At 35.8% G+C, this 19,912-nt stretch overlaps 2 protein-coding genes across 5 annotated transcripts in view; one reads left to right on the forward strand and one right to left on the reverse strand.

Moving 5' to 3' along the window:
- The window catches only part of sema5ba (sema domain, seven thrombospondin repeats (type 1 and type 1-like), transmembrane domain (TM) and short cytoplasmic domain, (semaphorin) 5Ba), a 141,392-nt gene extending 137,280 nt beyond the window's left edge, over nt 1-4,112 (reverse strand). For all 4 annotated transcript variants that reach the window (XM_079618762.1, XM_079618761.1, XM_079618760.1 and 1 more), the window contains exon 1: nt 3,919-4,112. The gene's annotated coding sequence lies outside the window, so the exon portion shown is untranslated. The remainder of the gene's footprint in view (nt 1-3,918) is intronic.
- Nucleotides 4,113-6,146: 2,034 nt separating this feature from the next.
- pdia5 (protein disulfide isomerase family A, member 5) overlaps nt 6,147-19,912 on the forward strand; it is a 58,347-nt gene continuing 44,581 nt past the window's right edge. Inside the window, exons 1-2 of the mRNA XM_079618119.1 lie at nt 6,147-6,317; nt 14,707-14,833. Coding sequence (XP_079474245.1) covers nt 6,213-6,317; nt 14,707-14,833 — 232 coding nt within the window. The 5' untranslated portion in view covers nt 6,147-6,212. The remainder of the gene's footprint in view (nt 6,318-14,706; nt 14,834-19,912) is intronic.

A 19,912-nucleotide genomic window follows, 5' to 3' on the forward strand; every position in this document is an offset into this window, starting at 1 on the left:
AGTGTGAAATAAAAATCAGTCTAGCAAACATGCCATTTCCCTCAAAAGCTAAAAATGGACAATAGAGAGGGTTTGAAGAACCTGAATGATATCGACTCATGAATGCCTCGGGCACAGCGCACACACGCACGCACTTTAGCTGGAACATATTAGCAGACCGGCTCTTAAGGAAGATATCATTAGGATAATTCAGTAAGATGAATTCTGCCTTGAGAAGATTTAATATTCAAAATGAAGAAGTGCTATAACAGAGAAAATGCTTCTACAGAGATTAAATAAGGTTTAAAACTGTATTTTGAAGAACTGTATCATGAAGAAACCGCTAACAGCTTTTCAGAGGGAACATAATAAATGTATATAGCTTTAAACCTCTATTAACCCTTATCCTGCCATCATTTACTCACCCTCATGACATTCAAAACTGTGATTTTAATACTCCTGCTGAACACAAAGGGTATTTTAAAAATGGTTGGTAACCAACGTTTCAGTGACCATTGACTTCCCTTGTATGGGGGAAAAAATACCCCAAAATATCTTCTTTTATGTTCCACACAGAAGAAAGAAAGTCATACAGTTTAAGAACGAAATGAGCGTGAGTAAAAGATGACAGAATTAAAAAAATGTGGGTGATCTTTTGATTTAATCTCAGATAACTAACTAAACTAACTAACCCTAAAACAAGGCAGAAGTACACTTGACATTGACACTCTATTCCATGCAGTCATATCTACTGCCAGTCAGATCAAGTTCTTTCCCATTAAACTTTTATCCACTCGGTCCCCTCTCAGATGATGATTCCGCATCAGAAATAATTCACATGGCACATCTTATGTATGCACCGCTAAAACTTTGATAAGGGCTACCAAGTAATCAATTCACAAGTGCTAAAATTATTTATGCTGATATCAAATGATCAGATTTCCTTCCATTTTCAGGTCTCGTTACTATGTCACTCACTACGGTTGCATGTAACCGATGTCCAGATAAGGCTACTACTTCTTTACTTTCAAACTGACAAGGGATCTCATAAGATCATTACACATGAAAACCTACTTTACATATGAAAAGAGAGGCCTTATGCACTATGAAAACACATGAATCGACTGGCACATGTGGTAGTGGTGTCGGGGGGAGCTGTATGAATATTAATAGTAATACACAAAAGCCTTTAGTGGACCGGCAAACAAACAGACTCTTTGGTTAAGAGAGACGTTCACAAGCCGCCTCAAGCACACGTAGACAAATACAATAGCTCCAGACTTCCTTCATCATATGAATGATGACAATCTACTGTGGAGTGTCCAACCCCTCGAATGAGTCATGCTATGACTATAAGGACACCCTTGAGGTTTTCTCTCGAAATCGATGTTGAAAACATAGTCTGATCCTATAGAAATCATTTTCAAGAACCCAAAAAGAAAGAAGCATCATTAATAAACAATTGAGATGCTTGATCCTAAGTCTCAGCTCAACAAAACCCACGCTTTTCCAAGAGACATCCATGTAAGCATTGCGGTGAGTGGTGTTTAGGTAGAATAAGTGGACAGACCGTACTTGACTAGAATGAGTAAGTTTGGGTAAATATGTCTCTGAATCCGTCCAATGGATAGTCAAGCTAAACATACTAAACCAGACCACTTTAAATAAGAGACAGTCTCAAGTTATAATAGTTGAGAAATATCATATGATTTTTTTGGGGGGAATACTAGCCTATACCAGGGGAAAGTTGCATAAACATAGTTGCACAAACAAGTTAGTTCACCAAAAAATCTGTCATTAATTACTCACTCTTGTGTTGTTCTAAACCCGCAAGGCATTCGTTCATCTTCGGAACATGAATGAAGATCTATTGAAATCTGAGATCTTTCTGTCCCTCCATAGACAGCTATGCATCTGACACTTTGACGCTTCAAAAAGTTCATAAAGAGACTTGATCTATTTATATGATAAACAGATTTAATTTATGCTTTTATTCACATATTAACATTGATTAGCAAACAAAAACAGAAGCTCAACGTGATGCGTAACAGGAAATAAACCTTGTTGTTTCTCGAACGTCAAGCGAACATGTTGAGTTGATGAAAGTTTATGTGAATAAAACATATATCTGTTCATCATATAAAAGCAATCGTGTCTCTTCAGAAAAATGTCGACTAAACATGTTTGATTGCAGTTAAATCTCCGAAGTAAAGTAGATCTCCGGGATTTAGCAGCCCTGATTTAAATTGCGCCAGGCCAACAGGTGATTTTCCTTCTCCAGCATCGGCGTTTGTGTGATATCATACCAGCCTTGCTTTGGCTGCAAGACTCGACACTGCCCCCTACCGTTTTTGACCAGCAATACAGTCTATGTTTTGTACACCTGCTCTCCGTTTCGTAAAGAGAACTAGTGTTGAACATTACATCATTTACACCAAACTCAATCATTTCAATTCAAACGATTTGAAAAAAAGCAACGAAAATGAAACCAAGTTTTAAACCTGATAGGTTTTCATTTTTTTAGGAAATTGAAAATTGAGCCACGTGAGTGTAACAAAGACGAGGCACATTTAGCTCATTATTAATGCGCGAGGCTGACAAATTAAGCCCCAGGCAGATCATAAACTAGAAATGTTATGTCTGAAGTCTCCAACAATCGGTTCAGCTCCAACCTACATTTCCTAAAATATCATTGTTTTGTTTAGGTAGGCTACTTGTTCTCTTTGCTGACCATAGTATCTCGTTGTCAAGTATAGCCTATAGGCTACTTTTTCTCATAACCGGTCTTATGTTTTTTTTTTTGTTTTTTTTTTACTGCTGATTTTCGTCATTGGCGCCTTTGTTTTTGTGTTGTAGCCTAAAGCGAGCTTAAATTAGCCTATAGAAAGAAAATCAACTTTACTGTTGCTGTTGTAGCCTATACGCCTATGAAAAATCGTCTGTATTCAAAAAGAGCCTTATACATTTCTAAATAGCATCATCATTGCACATCATTCACATAAATCTGACACCTGAGAGACAGCATCCTTCACTCACAAACATAGCTATACGGGGGGGGGGGGGGGGGTAAATACCGTTTTCTGTTTTAGACAATAAATAAAAGATGAATACCTTTTCTGTTAATGCTTAAAGTTGCTCGAAAACACAAAGATATAGCCTAGATGTTAAATCCTTCCCTCCACCTTTTCTGAGAGACTTTTATTCGCACATCCTGTGCAAAAGTAGATTATTCTCGGTGAAAAGTAAACATGTCCAAGGAAAAACCCTCAAAAGAGAGTGAGATATTGCGTGTTTTACTGGGAGCTTGTGAGGGCGAACGTTTCGATTCCAAAGCAAAATTCCTCGGATCTTGAACAGAACGTGAGCAGCGAGTAAATTCCTTGTCAGGATAAAGGAATACTCTACTGAATCCTGTTCATATAAAACATTCATGCTCTTTAATAAAATGAGAGGAAAGGTCTGCTTAAAAGACATGACATTCCCAATGAGGGTTTAGTGATCACCATAAAGAAGAGAAAATATGCCAATATCCAGTTTTTATAGATAACCAGTAGTCTTAGATAGCTAATTTAAAAAAAAAGCAATATTACCAACAACAAAAAAAGCAATATTAGCCTACAACAACAAAAAAAGAAATTACTGGTTCATGCAAATCGACTGGTAATTTAAAATAGAGCTTGACATTATTTGAAATTGAACAATAATTGTCATTTGGAGAAAAAAAATTGGCGAATAGGCATGTTCTTCACAAATAAAAGAAAAAAGAAAAAAAATCACAGAGTCGCTAAAATGTTGATAGTCAGTCAAATCTGACCGCAGAAGTTCTTAAAGTAGCTACTTCACAATATCATCCTATACACCAAGAACATTAGACGCGGTTTCTAAAGCCAAAAGCTTGTAAAGGTGAGGTAAATATACTATCTAAAAGAGTGTTTTTACCTTCTGATGTTCTTCCTCTGAAGTAAACTCTATCGTACGTAAAACGCAACGCATAAACCGCAATCTCCGCTTTGCGTAGGTCTCCTGTGCAGTATCCCTTTTCTGTGAATGACTTCCACCGATCGACCTGGAGCAGCTGCTTTACTGCGCTGTGCTGGAAAGAGGAGGCTACTACAGAAGGACAGCTGCAATTCAAACGAATAGGGGTGCAAACTCTGCTATGAAGCTCCACCTCAAATGTTTGGCTCAGTGGCTGCAATATCTGATGAAGCTCTCATTTTACCTTTTAAATATATTTCTGTAATAGAAACCTTGTTATCCTGTTCCAAATGATCAAAAACATCGTCTTTTGGGATTCGGCAACACCCCTATATCCAGCCTGGATAGTCTGTCCCTTGAATCGGTGAGGTACCATGGCAATTAATTAACTGTTACTTTGAATCGCACTATGTTGCCAAAAGTAGCAATGTGTCATATCAACATGTCTTGGTTTTGGTTTGGTGCAACCCAACAACCCTGACAAATATGTGATACCATGTCATATGGGGATGGCATGATACTTGTATGTGTAGCTATCATGGTACAGTACATACTATTATTACGATTACCATATTCATATATCCAAGTTTACCAGACTGGTAGGCTATTGCAAGCCATTTCAAGGAAGTATCAAAGAATGTTCAAAAACACATGGGAGGCCTATTACAGTATATGTGTATATACTGTAAATATAAATAGGCCTGTATGTAGCCTACCCAACAAATAGTGGGCAACTTTTAAATGCATGTGAAAACACCACATGTAAATCTGTTGGCTTGACTCTTGAAAGTTGCTTTTGTAATTAAACATTTTTGTAATTCACATTATGGCTGTGGAAATACGCTCAAACACTGCAATATGCAATATGCATTAAGCAGCTGGGGATGTGATGAGCGAGGTGACTCAAGAGTCAAGACAGTTGTGTGGTACCACTGTCACATCCAGGTGGTGGCACTACAGTGTGTCTGACACCAGCATGATCATTACAAATATATAACAGTAGTTATTAGTGTAGGCCTATTATTTAACGTCTTCCTTAAGGCATAAAAGAACATACTTATTCCATATTCATGAAATAGCAACACGGAGGAACTACCTTGGAACAATTTGAAAAATAAATTATTTAAATATATTATACAATATTAATTTATAATACTGATATTCCTGACTGTTAATTCTTATTATGGCTGCTGATAGTGATAAGTTGCTAAGGCAACGATTGACTACAGTCAGGCAAAGGAACTTACTTGTCCAAAAGAATAGTTTATTGATTATTATTGAGCTGTTCAATCAATTTGTACACCAAACAAGTAAGCCGTTTTAATAGAATAGGCATACTTGTTGTTTCTATTTAGGCCAGCCTATGTGTAAAATAAAGTCAGTGGGTTAACATAGTTTTACATTTTGTTCTAAAACAATTTAGGCTCCACATTAAATGTGAAATTTTAAGCCGCCGTGTTGCTAACAAACAGAGGTTGCTTACAAGTTGTTTGCACCCTAAAAAATCTTGTTTTATAAAGTACAGTTACTGTTATTTACAGTCTATATAGTTTTTACACCACCACTCAATATTTATAGAATCGCTATGTGTTCAACAAGTTCACACAAGTTTACTGTGTATATATATATATATATATATTATATATATATATATATAGGCTATATATATAGGCTATATATATATATATCTATATATATATATATATATATATATATATATATATATACAATCTTAGCTATGATTGTGGTTATAATTTATGTCACAGCCCTGATGTGTCAACTCCATAACACAAATTATAAAGAAATAATAAGATCATGTATTTCCCTCATTGTCGAGCCATTCACAGCAACACCAATGGTTCTTTGTAGCATAGGCCTATCATATTTAGTTGATATTGTAAGATTTTCAGTGTAACTCTGGTTCATTGAATTGCATAAATGGAGCTAAAAGGAGTCTTGAAACCATCCTCTAACTCAGTTCAACATTCGGATTAATTCAAAACAGGTAGCCTAATTATTTTCAGTTTTGAAGCTTTTGTTCAAGAACCAGTAAGTCATTTGAATATACTTTTCACCGTTTCTGCATGGATGAGAAATAATTTACATGAGCTAAAATCACACACATTCACAAGTTGCCTATATTTGTGTAGCTGTAGTCTATATATGCCCCCGTTTACGGCGCCCTTACTAAACTACATTTCCGAAGAAACTACATTTCCTAAGAAGCCCTGCGCTCTCCATGGATTTGAAGGAATATGGATTGCGCTTGCGTGGCCAGACGTGGCAGCGGCATCATGGCTTCTTGGAACCGATACGGGAGACGAAGGAGACTGGTCGAAATGTTCGTATTCTTGTCATTGGTGAGTCTTTATAAGGAATCTAATGGATCAATAATGTGAAATGCGCATATCGGACAGATGTTTTGTATCTAAAGTAAGACGAAAACGAAAGGAAAAGGGAATGATCTTCTGTCCCTCTTGCAGCAGTAGCTCAAAGTTGACAGCAGAACAGAGAGACTCAAGATCAATCCGTCTCATTCATCAGTTCTCAGGTCTTGTTTTTGGTGGTTATATACTTGAAACTGTGTGCTTCACATGCATAAAGCATCAATTGCTCACCATGCAACTATCTAATGTCAAATCGGATTCAATATTGGTTATATCTGCTATAAAACGAGGGTTTCGCTTATTTTATTAATGCATATTGCTTTAATATGTCATGTTAGAGGTTTTTTGAATTAGGCTATTGTTGAGGTCCTGTTTGGGTGAATTTGTAATGAATTATTATTATTTTGTACAGGTTATGTTATTAAAAAATGCATAAGGAATGCATAAAATTCAAGCACACTATATATGCTCCTGTTGATAAAGCATTAAAAGTCATTTTAAAATATTTTAAGAACTTAAAGTAAAAAAAAAAAATGTTTAGGTTGTGCAACTGTCTGAAAATTGTCCAAAAAGAGACTTTTTTAAAAAAAGATGTATTTTTTTATTTCAGTTTTTTATAAGTGATTTGGTAAAAAAATATTGTTAATATTTGAAAAAGTTTTGGCCATCCAATCAAAGTGAAACATAGCAGACCCCTTTAGACCCCCATGACTGTGTGTCATTTAGTTTTTAACTTTAAGTCCTTATATGAAATGGCTTGTTTTGTTTATGACCAGTGACGAAACTTCTTCACAAGGAAATTTGTATCCAAGTATTTAAAAAAAAACTTGAACAATGTTTTGAAACTTTATTAAAAATTGGTCATACTGTTAGCTGTGTACAGTACACTGTATTTAAGGTTATCATTTTTGTATTTTTTGTACATGATGATTAATTATAGCACTTTGCACTTCTAAAATCTTTAAATCAAAATAGAATGTTTTTCATACTGTGTGTGAAGTGTGTTTTTCATGTTTTTTCAAAAGTTTTTTTTACAAAATATTTTGTATCATCTTGATCCATTTATAGCATGTATACTAGTATTTGACAGGTTCCCACATTACTGATTCACTTTCAACAACACATGAAACCATGGTTCTAACGTTCCTACTTCTCTATTATGATTATATTTTAACTGCATCTTACAGTTTGTGTTAGGGCATGCTTCATATTTACAGTAGCAATGTTATTTAACCTTGATCAGAGGTCTTTCTTGTTCTGCTCTTGATGAACATGACATAAGTAAGCTTGTAATGCTTAAAGCAAATTAACCCTCATTTACTTCAGTTTAAAGTGCATTACCCCTGTTTCACAACTGATTTGTGAATCAATGTGGGCCGTGTCCTCAACACCAAACTCTAATAGCGGCTCGGCCACGTCAGTCAACTCTCATTACGCAGGAGCTTTCCTGTTTCACATCCTGTTCTGTGCCTGCCACCGCAAACAAAGGTACTCTCCTGTACTGTTGGTACTTTGTGGTGGTTGGGTGGGGGAATAGAAGCCTCTCTCTGTTATCTGTGCTTCCCTCCAGCCCTCCTGCTTGTCAGAGCAATTTATAAAATCTCTTAATCTTGATTACAGGCACCCCACAACCCCCTCTACCCTCATTCCACATTGCTTGGTCCCGCAGCATAATGGATACGACTAGCTGTGTTGTGCACCTACAATAAATAACAACTCATTGTGTGAGAACGTTTGACTCATAGATTGACTGTTTCAGTTGCGGAGTCATTTCCTTCTGTTTATGAATTACCTACGTCAGCTTTGCAGAGCCGAAGCCCCCCCGTGTTGTTTGGCTCAGCAGGAAGACTAGGCATGTTTGAGGAGCGGTACGATTTGTGCTGAATCAGTGAGACCTTAAATGTGAAAATCAGATTCTATTTATTAAGCAGGTTTGCGATGTCGTTTCGCTGTGTATGTTAGATGACAGCTTACGCTGCTGATTAAGCAAGATGTTTTTGTGTTAAATGTTGATGTATGACCGATCTTTTTATTTTTTTTAAGTGTTTCCCATGCTGTGCAAAACATGTCAGCAAGGTCCACTGCTGAAACGCCGGTGTCCTTGAGCGGAAGATTTAATAGCAGGAGCAATATCATCCATAAACCACAGTCAAAGATAACATAGTGGACATACCGGTAATTAGATCACTGAGGAATTATATACTGTGCTATATAGTAAAAGTTTAGTTCTTTTTTTCTTTTTAAATTCAATAATGGTCTACTGTTAAAGGAATAGTTTGCCCCCAAATGAGAATTTTATCATTGCTGACTTACCCCCTTGTTATTGATTTTCTATCTTCTCTGAACTACTATAGTTGATGTTAGAAGGTAGAATGTCTGAGCTCATGGCATGCAACTGAAGTGGATAGTAATTTATAATGTTAAGATGTAAGACATAAAGTAGCTCATATAACTTGGTCGCTATATTCTAGTATCCTGAAGCCATGATCTGTACGATCAATATTGTTCATATTTGCTGCATTGATTCAGTCGTGAGATTTGACAATAAATAAGTCGATTTTAAATAAGACACATTTTGGTCTGTTAATCGCAAAAAGCTATCGTACGTCTCCTATGGATACGTTTTATAATATTTTATTGGTAGTTTTCAAAAGCCATTTTCATTGAATGAAAAATTCATTAAAAAAGCCAAAGACATTTTCTACAAAAAAAAATCTGTTTCAAATAAATTCTGTTCTTTTGAACTTTTATTCATCAAAGAATCCTGAAAAAATGCATCAGTTTCCACAAAATATTTAACAGTGATAATAATAAATGTTTTTTTGAGCAGCAAACCAGCATATTAGAATGATATGATCATCCTAACATAATCAGGATCATTTGACACTGAAGTAATGATGCTGAAAATTCAGCTTTGACATCACATGAATAAATTACATTTTAAAATATATTAAAATAGAAAACAGTTTTTTTTTTATTGTAATAATATTACTGTTTTTACAAAATTTTCAATTAAATAATAAATACAGACTTGGTGAGCATAAGAGACAAACCAACCCCACACTTTTAAACGTTAGTGTTTAATTTCATCAATGCATAAAATATGCCGGCTGTGCAAATATAGGTGATAGTATAGGTTTGTATTACATTCGATGTACTATTATATACTACTGTAATATAACCCGCTATTAGCCTTGCCATGCTCTACTTTATCTCCAAATATCATTTAGCACTTTGGAGTTTCAGACTATACTTAGAAATAACAGTTTCTTCTTTCAAATTTCTAAATGGATTTGGGGTTAAAGAATAGATTGCTTTTGAAGTAAATGGAAAACCCTGTTTCTATTGTAAGGATTCCATTCTTCTGCATGTTGCTGAAATCTTTGTCATATCTGTCTGTTGAAGAATCGTTTATTCCCAAGTTAATGATTTACAGACCATCCCTGTTGAGTTGAAGAGTCCACATGGATTTCCTTGAAAAGCAGCAACTAATAGATTCAGCTAGGAATATGCAGAACAATGTGTTCCTCATCACCCCATTCCTTCCTTGCATGTTCTCTTCATTCCCTTGAGCCAGAGCTGCTCTTCAGATGAAATTGTAGCGCAAAAATATACTTTTTTTTTTCTTTCTCCAACTTGTTCTGTTCACTTCACATTGATCGACAGGAGAGTTATCAGGCCTGTCTATCAAAGCTGTTCAGTGGATGATTCTAACAATCACAGTTTTGTGCAAAAGCTGGGGTTGTTAAGATAATGCCCAAGTCGAACACCACTGCTCAGGGAAAGCCAAATGAAAGTCTTTGTAGCATGTGCAGGACGTGATGATTGCCAGATAGTAATGGGCCCGCTCTATTGGTCGACTGTCAGGTTTGGACAGTGTGTTTGAAGAATAGGTGGTGCACCAAAAAGGGATGGAAACCTGATGTGACTAGACATAGAACACTAACTCTTTTGTCTCTGAATGGAGTTGAATGCTGCAGTTATCTCTGTACTGAAACTGATCGTGTCTTTGTATTCTGTCCTGTATTTTAACATTAGTGTCTCTTTTAGCAGTGCAAATACTGTAGAGATACTTTTTAAAATGTTTAAAACATGTTGTAATTGTCTAGCTCTAGAACAATCATATAACAATACTTTTTTCATTTGCAACTATAATTTTACCCAAGGTTTATTACAAAAAGTCATCATTTATTTTGTTTATTTAATTTTATACATTTTTCAACCTCTCCCTGACCTTTAGAATTATTCAGCCCTTTTTATTTTTGCTTCCATGCCTCTGAGACTTCAATGATAACACTTCCAAATGACTGCATTTTCTTTTCTTTTTTTTCTTTTCTTTTTTTTTATAAACGGGAAGAGCGTTTGCTGTCTGGTTCAATATATTTTGCATGGCTTTATTTGTCATTAAATCTTTCCCCGACAGTGGTTTTTTTTTAAGTTGCCAGTCACCATCAGCATTTTTGAGCATTTTCAACATTTTGTTGTATGAATATCTGAACATGTAATATATCAAAAGAAAGAATAGCCTCTGCTTAAAAAAAAAAGCATTCTTAAAACATTCTTAAAGCATTCTTTTTTTTATCAACATTTAAATGGGGGTGAGTTAATAAATTAAAAAAAGCAACATTTTGAGCAAAAATCTGAGAAAAAACAAGTTTTTGTCAAAGACTAAGTCCAGTTCGGATTCAGAACAATGATCAAAGCATAGAAGTAGATCAAGTCCATCAACACTCCCAAAGCTCTGACATTTTATTCAATAACATTACACAGTTTTGATGCTGTTTACCGGTAATGTTGAGGATAGTTTTTTTTTACATATCTGCTTACTTATTCTATCGCTCGTTTCTGCTTCTTCTTCACATGTCTTTTTGATCAGGGTATTCAGTGCTCTGCCTCTTTCAGAAGATTTCATAGCGCCCCCTTCTGTATAACAGTGAAAACATGGAAAGCCAGAATTTTCATCAATTGCGGGGAAAGAGTTAACAGGCTTTTTGCAAAGCATGAATTGCATTATTGTTCACAAACTAATCTGTGCTTAAATGTGATCAGACTGTAATGATCAGGGACTTTGTTTAAAGTCACTCTTTCCTAATACAAGGGTCCTTTGTGATGATATGCAGAGCTGTAGGTGCTACACACAGCCAGGAACAGCACTCGTTTTGACTGAATTTACATATTCATATTTTGTTTAGAAATAATAGCTTATTATAATGCTTTCTTCTTACTGCCTAACTTAAACATTTTGAAGACCAAATAGGCATTGTTGACAAGTAAAGGAGAGTGGTCATGTTCATCTACCTGATGTCAAGAGGTGCAATAGTTCAGAACGAGCCATTTCAGCGTAGTTTTTTCTCTTTTAAAAAAATCTTTCATGATATGACCCATTTAAAGTTGGACTTGAGTGACTTGCTGAAAGTAAGCTGGTCCTTTCAAATACTTCAGTGAGTAGCTCTGACATTTCTTCATAATGCATCACCATGTCTGCTCCGCCTGTCAGCACGGCTGAATTCAGAAAAGGTGTGATTTTTCAGGTCCCTCAGCTTTGCAGTACTTTAATTAGCCCTGACTTTTATATTCACACTTTCGCTGGCACCCAAGGTGCTGGGGCCGCTGGGATGTCACCCCGTCGGCACAGGGTGTTCACTCCACTGGACCCCATTTGGTCATACAGTGTTAATGAAAAGCACACCACTGAATGAAACTCCTCATTTCAGGAAGGAACTGATCGTTGTCTCTGATCAACTTTACTTACCAGTGGCAGGTGCATTAAGAAATATGTAGGCCTAATATATAATCCGTGTTGGGTGTAATTAATTACAGAGTAAAGTAATACAATTACTGTAATTTAGTTAGTTTTCCCTTGAAAAAGTAAAGTAAGGGATTATTTTTTATTTTATTTATTTTTTACACTCCAAAGCCTAGTTTTACTCTCACCTGGGCCTAAGCAAGTGTTAAAGGTGAAGTATTTAATTTCTGCACCATTGGTGGCGCCAAATGGAATTGTGAAGGTAAAGGGTCTGCCATTGTTCAAACAAACAGGTAGTCCTAGGTCAAACTTGTGCCATTGGTTGAGCTAATGTTGTTACGTCAGGGACAATCAGGCCACTCAAACATATTACAATTCCATTTGCCACTAGTGGTGCAGAAAATTACGTCCTTTACCTAAATTTACCCTGCCTGCATGAGGTTTCCAGCTAAGACCTGGGATGTGATTTTGCTAGACTATGAGAGACTTTTTGGGTTAAAGGGATAGTTCACCCAAAAATAAAAATTCTGTCATCATTTACTTACCCCCAAGTTGTTCCAAACCTGTATGAATTACTTTTTTCTGCTGAACACAAAAGAAGATATTTTAAAGAATGTGTCGACTGTTCATTTTTGTGTGAACTATCCCTTTAACGTTTGTCCAGATGTAATGGTGTTACTCAACAGAATGTGCAGTGATGAATTTGGTGAGGTCACTGGCCATTGCCTCTCGTGTAGAGAATTTGAGTTGTGATTTTTAATGATGCTTGTCTTGGTTTGTCATTTAGAAAGATGGAGGTTGTCAGTGTCTGACGCACCTGTTTCTCTCATCAACCCTTCCGTGGGACAGCCCAGTGATGATTCCGATCAATCTTTGCAGACTTTTGCTGTTGTTACTGTCTGTTGTATGTAAAGCTTTTTGCCTCTTTTTTGGGAGAGGATGGAGAATACATTGTTCTGAATCATATTTTTCTCTTACACTGTTAGTAAGGTTTTTTTGTTGTTGTTAGTTTCATGACCATTTTGTGTTTTCCACCCTTGATTCTTAGAAATACATTTCCTAGTTTTGATTGATGCACCTTTAACACACCTTTGCATATTAAATGAGCAGAGCACTGACTGCACAGGGATCATGTATTTTTGAAACACAAAAATAAGTTACCATTTTAGCGCTTTGGGTTCCATTATTCTGAGGTCAGTGGGTTTTTGGTTAAATGCTTGAACGGTATGTGGTTAACACAAGCTGAAGATATTTCCACGTTTTATTCTACAACTCAAAACACATTAGTAAAACAGCTAACAAGAGACACACTACTCACTACGTTTACAGCCTTGTTGTATTTATAATGTCTTGCAAACTTTTTTTGTAACTTTTAGGCTTCAAAAGTTGTGAAGGTTCTTAAGCAAAATGTGTAAGAATCATAAACTTGTATTGGTCATGACTCCAATCCAAAAGCCAATGGAAAAATCCTATTGGCTGTTTGAGGAAACGTAGCGATGCAAACTCCCAAGATGGAGTGCATCACTCTATGCATCACACATACTGTTAAAATCAGACTCATATGATCAGGGTTTGAGTTTAAAATGAACTTCAGTTGCTCAGTGCTAAAGCTGAGATCCTTCTAAATTCAGATGTTTATGTAGCTTAGTTTCAATGAATGCTTTTTTTTTTAGACCTGGAAGGAAGTTTTGAGTTCTGAAAGTTTTCGTAGTACATCAAGCTCTTATCTCAAAAGATCAAGGTAAATTTGGTTTCTTATGATAAAACCTCTTTAAAGTTTAGCCACCTTTAATGTGATGTAGGCTTGACGGTGACTCACATGGGAATTCTGTATTTACTGCATGAGTGGTTCTACAAAAAAAAAAAAGTTTTTAAAGTGTAACTGTGAATTACTGTCTTTGTAGGTTTCTCTTCAATGTCTAGGATGTGGAAACTCTACCGACAGTCTCAAAGGGTGTTGATAAGCTATCAGATGGCATCCCGACAGACCAAATGAGTTTTCTTTCAGCGTGTCATTTTGTAAATAACATTTGATCTGTCTTGTCCACTAACGGATGAGCATTAATTTCTACTCATTGTGGTAGTGTCTTTTCCCTTCAAGCATGTGGCATGGGAAGATGATAAGAACGTATGATAGGTTGGGTCACTGTCTCTGTTTGCGACATGGCCTGCCTGATCTTGTCATTTTCCTCTTCTTTAGATGACAGCACCTTTATCGGTTGTCGCTTTATCAGCTTAGCTCCATCCGAACTGGGAAGACTGATGGAGAGTGTGGCAGAGAGAGCAGAAGTCTCACTTCCGAGCACAATTTCGGGAGCTATTTTGGGGGAAATTATTTTTATGCGTTTTTTATTTTTATGCATTTGTGACCAACCCTGACTTTGTTAAACTGCTTTCCAGTTGTTTCTAATCAGTAACAGAGTGATATAGGTGTATACTTATGTGATGTTACTTCTTTTATTAATGGCTGTTGTCGTTTCTTTTCGGTTTGACACGCTGTCATGACTACACAAATGCCACAATTGTATTGTCATGCAGTTTGGCATATTGTTTTGAACCGCCTGTGGCGTTTGGCCTTGACCGTGAAGAATGATGACCTCTGTCTCACCTCCTCAGGTCGCAGTGTCATCCGCCCTGCAGGCAGCGAAGGTGTCTCCACTCATAGAGAAAATCAATGACCACAAGGATTTCAAGAAACTTCTGAGGACCAGAACTAATGTTCTTGTTTTATACACCAAGTCAGGTCAGTCTCAAAACTGTTATTTTTCAGATGCACAGATGCAACAAAAGTACTACAGCTTTAGCAGCCAAAGATGCCAAGATATCTTAATAAACAGATCAATTTGAATCACAATTGTCAATAGATGTAGTTTTTGCAAATTTTATATTTGCAAAGGGAAAACATTTTATTTATTTATTTTTGTAAAAAAATAAAAAAAATGATTTTTTGGTAGAGAAAAAGTTAAGAACTTTAATGGGTTATACCATTTTAAGGTGATGTAGTTACATTGTACTTACTTAAATAAGTACTGAGTAATATTAATTAACTACATGTACTTACTATAGAGTTGAGGTTAGGGTTTGGTTTAGGGTTAGTTACCTGTAATTATGCATAATTTACTGTTATTACTATAGTAAGTACATGTAACAACGTCATCTTAAAATAAACTGTTACCCTTTTAATAAAAATTATTGAATAAAATGCAAACATAATCGATATTCTAGGAAATGCACTATAGAAAAAACTAGAGACATTTATAATGTTGCAAAAGAATATGTTCAAATAAATGACGTTCTTTTGAACTGTCTGTTCAGCAAAGAATCTTGGGGGGAAAAGTATCACGGTTTCCACAAAAACATTAAGCAGCACAATTGTTTTCAACATTTATAATAATAAAAAATGTTTCTTGAGCACCAAATCAGCTTATGAGAATAATTTATGAAGGATCATGTGACACTTAATACTGGAGTTATGGCTGTTGAAAATCAGTGTTACCATCACAGGAATAAATTACATTTTAAAATAAAATAGAAAACAGTTATTTTAATGTTTATAAAATTTCACAATATTTCTGTTTTTAATGTATTTTTATCAAATAAATGCAGCCAATGGTTGTGTACATTGCTAACTATAAACATTTTATCATTTATTTTGTGGTTGGGTCAGTGATAATATTGGCTGAGCAGGTAATCTGAATTATTGGCATAACTAGTCTAGCAACAAATCCTTACTGTTCCAGCCCTGTGCTAGCTATAAACATGCAGGCTTTAACTTGCTCAGCAGGATTGTCTGCCATTCTGCCAGAACAGTATTTAACCTTAAAAGAGAACTCGCCATGGAAGCAGATACATTTGTTATGCCCGAGAATGCAATATGTATGTCCATTGTGATTTGCATCCTGGCACATTTAGGAACATGATGCATAAAGTCAAGCTTGCGTTGCTAGAAGTGTATGTGTTATGCCCTAAGGGAAAATTCATTGATTCTGCTACAGTATATGCCAACAAACCTGTTACTGTCTGTCACAATAGGTACGTCAAGTTTGCTTTCACTACCAAAAGCATGTTGGCGCCTTTACATACAGTTGTGGTCAGAGTCAATGCCACCCCTGGTAAATATGATCAAAAATGGCTGTAAAAAATAAATCTGAATTTTTTTATCCTTTGATCTTTCATTAAAAAAAAAAAAATTGTTGCAAAAATCTAACCGTTCATTCACATTATTACAAATAAAATATCTCTGAAGTATATTTACAATAATATTTACCTTTTATTAGCACACCAGGGTGACTAGGAACATGAAATTGTCTAGCTATATCTAATTGTTTCACAGGTGTTTAAATATGAGGAAACACAAAGGCCAAATTCCCTTATTCATCCATCACAATGAATAAAACCAAAGAAAATAGTTCTGATGTGAATCAAAAGATTGTTGAGCATCACAAAATAGAAAGTGGCTGTAGGAAAATAGCTAAAGAATAAAAAATACCCATTTGGACCCTCAGGGCAATAATGACGAAGTTCCAATCAACTAAAGATGTTACGAATCTGCCAGGAAGAGGACGTGTGTCTATATTGCCTTAATGGACGGTGAGGAGGAAAGATTGAGTGACCAAAGACTCTCTAAGGATCACAGATGGACAATTGCAGAGATTAGTTAATAACAAATATTTTATCCCCATATACTGATTGGCTTCATCACGGTCTCCTCTCCACCAGTAAGCTGGTGTGTGGTGGGCGTTCTGGCGCAATATGGCTGCCGTCGCATCATACAGGTGAATGCTGTACATTGGTGGTGGTTGAGGAGATTCCCCCCTTCCATATGTGAAGCGCTTTGAGGTCCCAGAAAAAGTGCTATATAAATGTAACAAATTATTAATTAATTAGTTGAGTCTTGGGGTCAGAAAGCTTATAAAACAAAAACCAACCCCTACATCACCACATGTTGTTTAAGAGGGTTTCAAGAAAAATCCTCCTCGCTCGTCCAAAAAAGAAACTCCAGAATATTCAGTTGTCAGACAGGACTGGATCTTCAAAAGAGATTCTATGGTCAGATGAAACATAAAAAAATTGCTTTTTGGCAGCAAAGCCGTGGTTGGCTCTTCCATCAGGACAACGATCCAAAACAAACATCAAAATCAACACAAAAATGTGTTATGGAGCACAAAATGAAGCATCTGCCATGACCGTCCCAGTTCCCTGACCTGATGAGTTGAGTTGAGTGAACTAAAGAGAAGCACCAACATGGATCTGGAAATCTGGGGAGATTCTGAAGGAATGGTCTCTGATCTCTTGTCAATTGTTCTCTAAACTCATCAGGCATTATAGGAAAAAAATCAGAGCTGTTATCTTGGCAAAAGGAAAATGCAAAAGTATTAAATTATTAAAAGCAATAAAAGAGTGCCAATATTTGTGGCCAACGTGTTTTGGAGAAAAACATTTATTTCATAATGTGATTTCCCCGCACTTTCATTTCTTTTACTTCAATGAAACAATGCAGATTTATTTTTTACAGCCATTTTTTTACCATATTTACCGGGGGTGCCATTCATTCTGACCACAACTGTACTTGACCTTCTGTACAGCACACTTGGGGTTTTCTCTACTTACCATACTCATTAGCTGAGAAAATATAAATCTTATAGCCATAGACAGAGAAGAACTTAAAGAACAGAGAAGCATAAAAACTTCAGCACCCTCAACTTAATGTAATGCCTTTCTCTCTCCCAGCCATTAGAAAAAGAAACCACCCCCTAACACTGCATATTCATTTGCATCACTCCTGGCTGTTATTAGCAAATCTAGCAGGCACAGGGCCATATATGGGTACCGTATGGATGAACGGTCCATAAACAATCTCCCACCCACAAAGCAAGGAAAGAGCCTCTCAAGGTTTTGCTGTGCAAGATTTATTTGTTTCATAATTCACGACTCATTTCGAGCGCATGAGGTCATTGGATAAGACTGTGTATCGAACAGTGCGTTTGATTGATGGCTGACTAGCGCTGCTCGTCCTGTGCATTTCCATTAGATGCATCCTGCTAACTGTGATAGTTGCTTTAGACTATAGGAACACATTCATGGTCAGGTGGTGAACAGGCACTTCTCATTCAAAAAGGTATTGGCTTCAACTCTGTTCATTAGATTAAAACCAAGACGTACTGATAGACAGAACTTTGAAATGATTGTACCTTTGACCTTGGCCGATGTGATTAATGGGAAGAAAAGCAGTGGTGTAGTATTAGATCCAAGACCCCACAAATGTGTAAATCTGTGGTGTAGTAAAACTGTCACTGTGTTTTTACACTTAGTACTTTCACGCTGTGCGCTGTTGTTCCATACCGAGGTGTTTTGGCAAATTGCTTTCATTATCAAAGTGAGAACTATAACTAAAATAAAGCTTGTGAAATTGGAGAACAACATTCACTTCACTTTTTTGGGGATTTTTTAAATATATATTATTTATTCATTTATATTTGATGAAAACATTTTTGGTCTACCCTTTTTGTCACAAAGTAAACGTAAATATTGCACTTGCCCTGATGACAATCTTAATGTGTAACAATGTACCGTAATAATTTTAAAAAATAAATAACTTAAAGGATAATTCCGGTATTTAACACCTTGAGTCTATATTGTAGTTTGTTTTGGATGAACAAGAGTGGTGGACAACATTTTTTTGACAATGGTTCCTCTCTCGAGTTTTTGACTATAAAAGAATTGGCCATGGACCCATTTAACATTGGAGTCAATGTGCATGTCCGAAAATGTCATTAAAACAGCCAATAATGTTCGTTTACAAAACTGTGCAACTCACCGAGTGATTAGTGATGTTAGTTGATGTTCCAGAAACAAAAAGTGTTGCGAAATACAGTTTCTGTCGTGTTTTATTCGTCATTTTCGAGCACTCAGTCCTTCAACAGAATTCAATGGGATTTTACAAAATGACGAATAAAACACGACAGAAACTGTATTTCGCAACACTTTTTGTTTCTGGAACATCAACTAACATCACTAATCACTCGGTGAGTTGCACAGTTTTGAAAACTAATGTTAAAGGCTGTTTTAATGACATTTTCGGACATGCACATTGACTCCAATGTTAAATGGGTCCATGGCCAATTCTTTTATAGTCAAAAACTCGAGAGAGGAACCATTGTCAAAAAAATGTTGTCCACCACTCTTGTTCATCCAAAACAAACTACAATATAGACTCAAGGTGTTAAATACCGGAATTATCCTTTAAGTTAGATTTTTTTGACTATCTGGATTCATGTACTCACCAAATAATGTAGTGTATTTGTACATATCCGATTTTTAAATGTTTTTGAAAGAAATTATGCTCAGAAATAGAGTAAAATAGCAATATTGTGAAAATGTTCTGTTTTATATATTCAAATTTTACTAAGACATGACTCCTGTCTGCTGTGTCACATGATCCTTTAGAAATCATTCTGATATGCTGATTTGGTGCTCAAGAAACATTTCTTATTATTATCAATGTTAAAATATTTGTGTAAACCTGTGATTATTTTTTTTTGGATTCTTTGATGAATAGTGTTCAAATGAACAGCATTTATTTGAAATATTTTTTTTGTATTATAAAGTCTTTAGTCATTTATACTCTCGGTTTCACCTGAATGTTATTCTGAAGAGAGTGATGGGAATCATGTTTGTATGTGAATCCACATCATTCCTTTTCCTTACTTTAATTTTGTAATTATTTATTTTTGTATGTATTCATAGATTGCCCTGCAAACACATTTTAGTTCAAAGTATCTGTGTTTGAACTAGCAATGGCTTGCTTAGTAGGCTATGAGAA

Source organism: Phoxinus phoxinus (genome assembly GCF_949152265.1).
Source record: "Phoxinus phoxinus genome assembly, chromosome: 7".
NCBI classification, from domain to species: domain Eukaryota; kingdom Metazoa; phylum Chordata; class Actinopteri; order Cypriniformes; family Leuciscidae; genus Phoxinus; species Phoxinus phoxinus.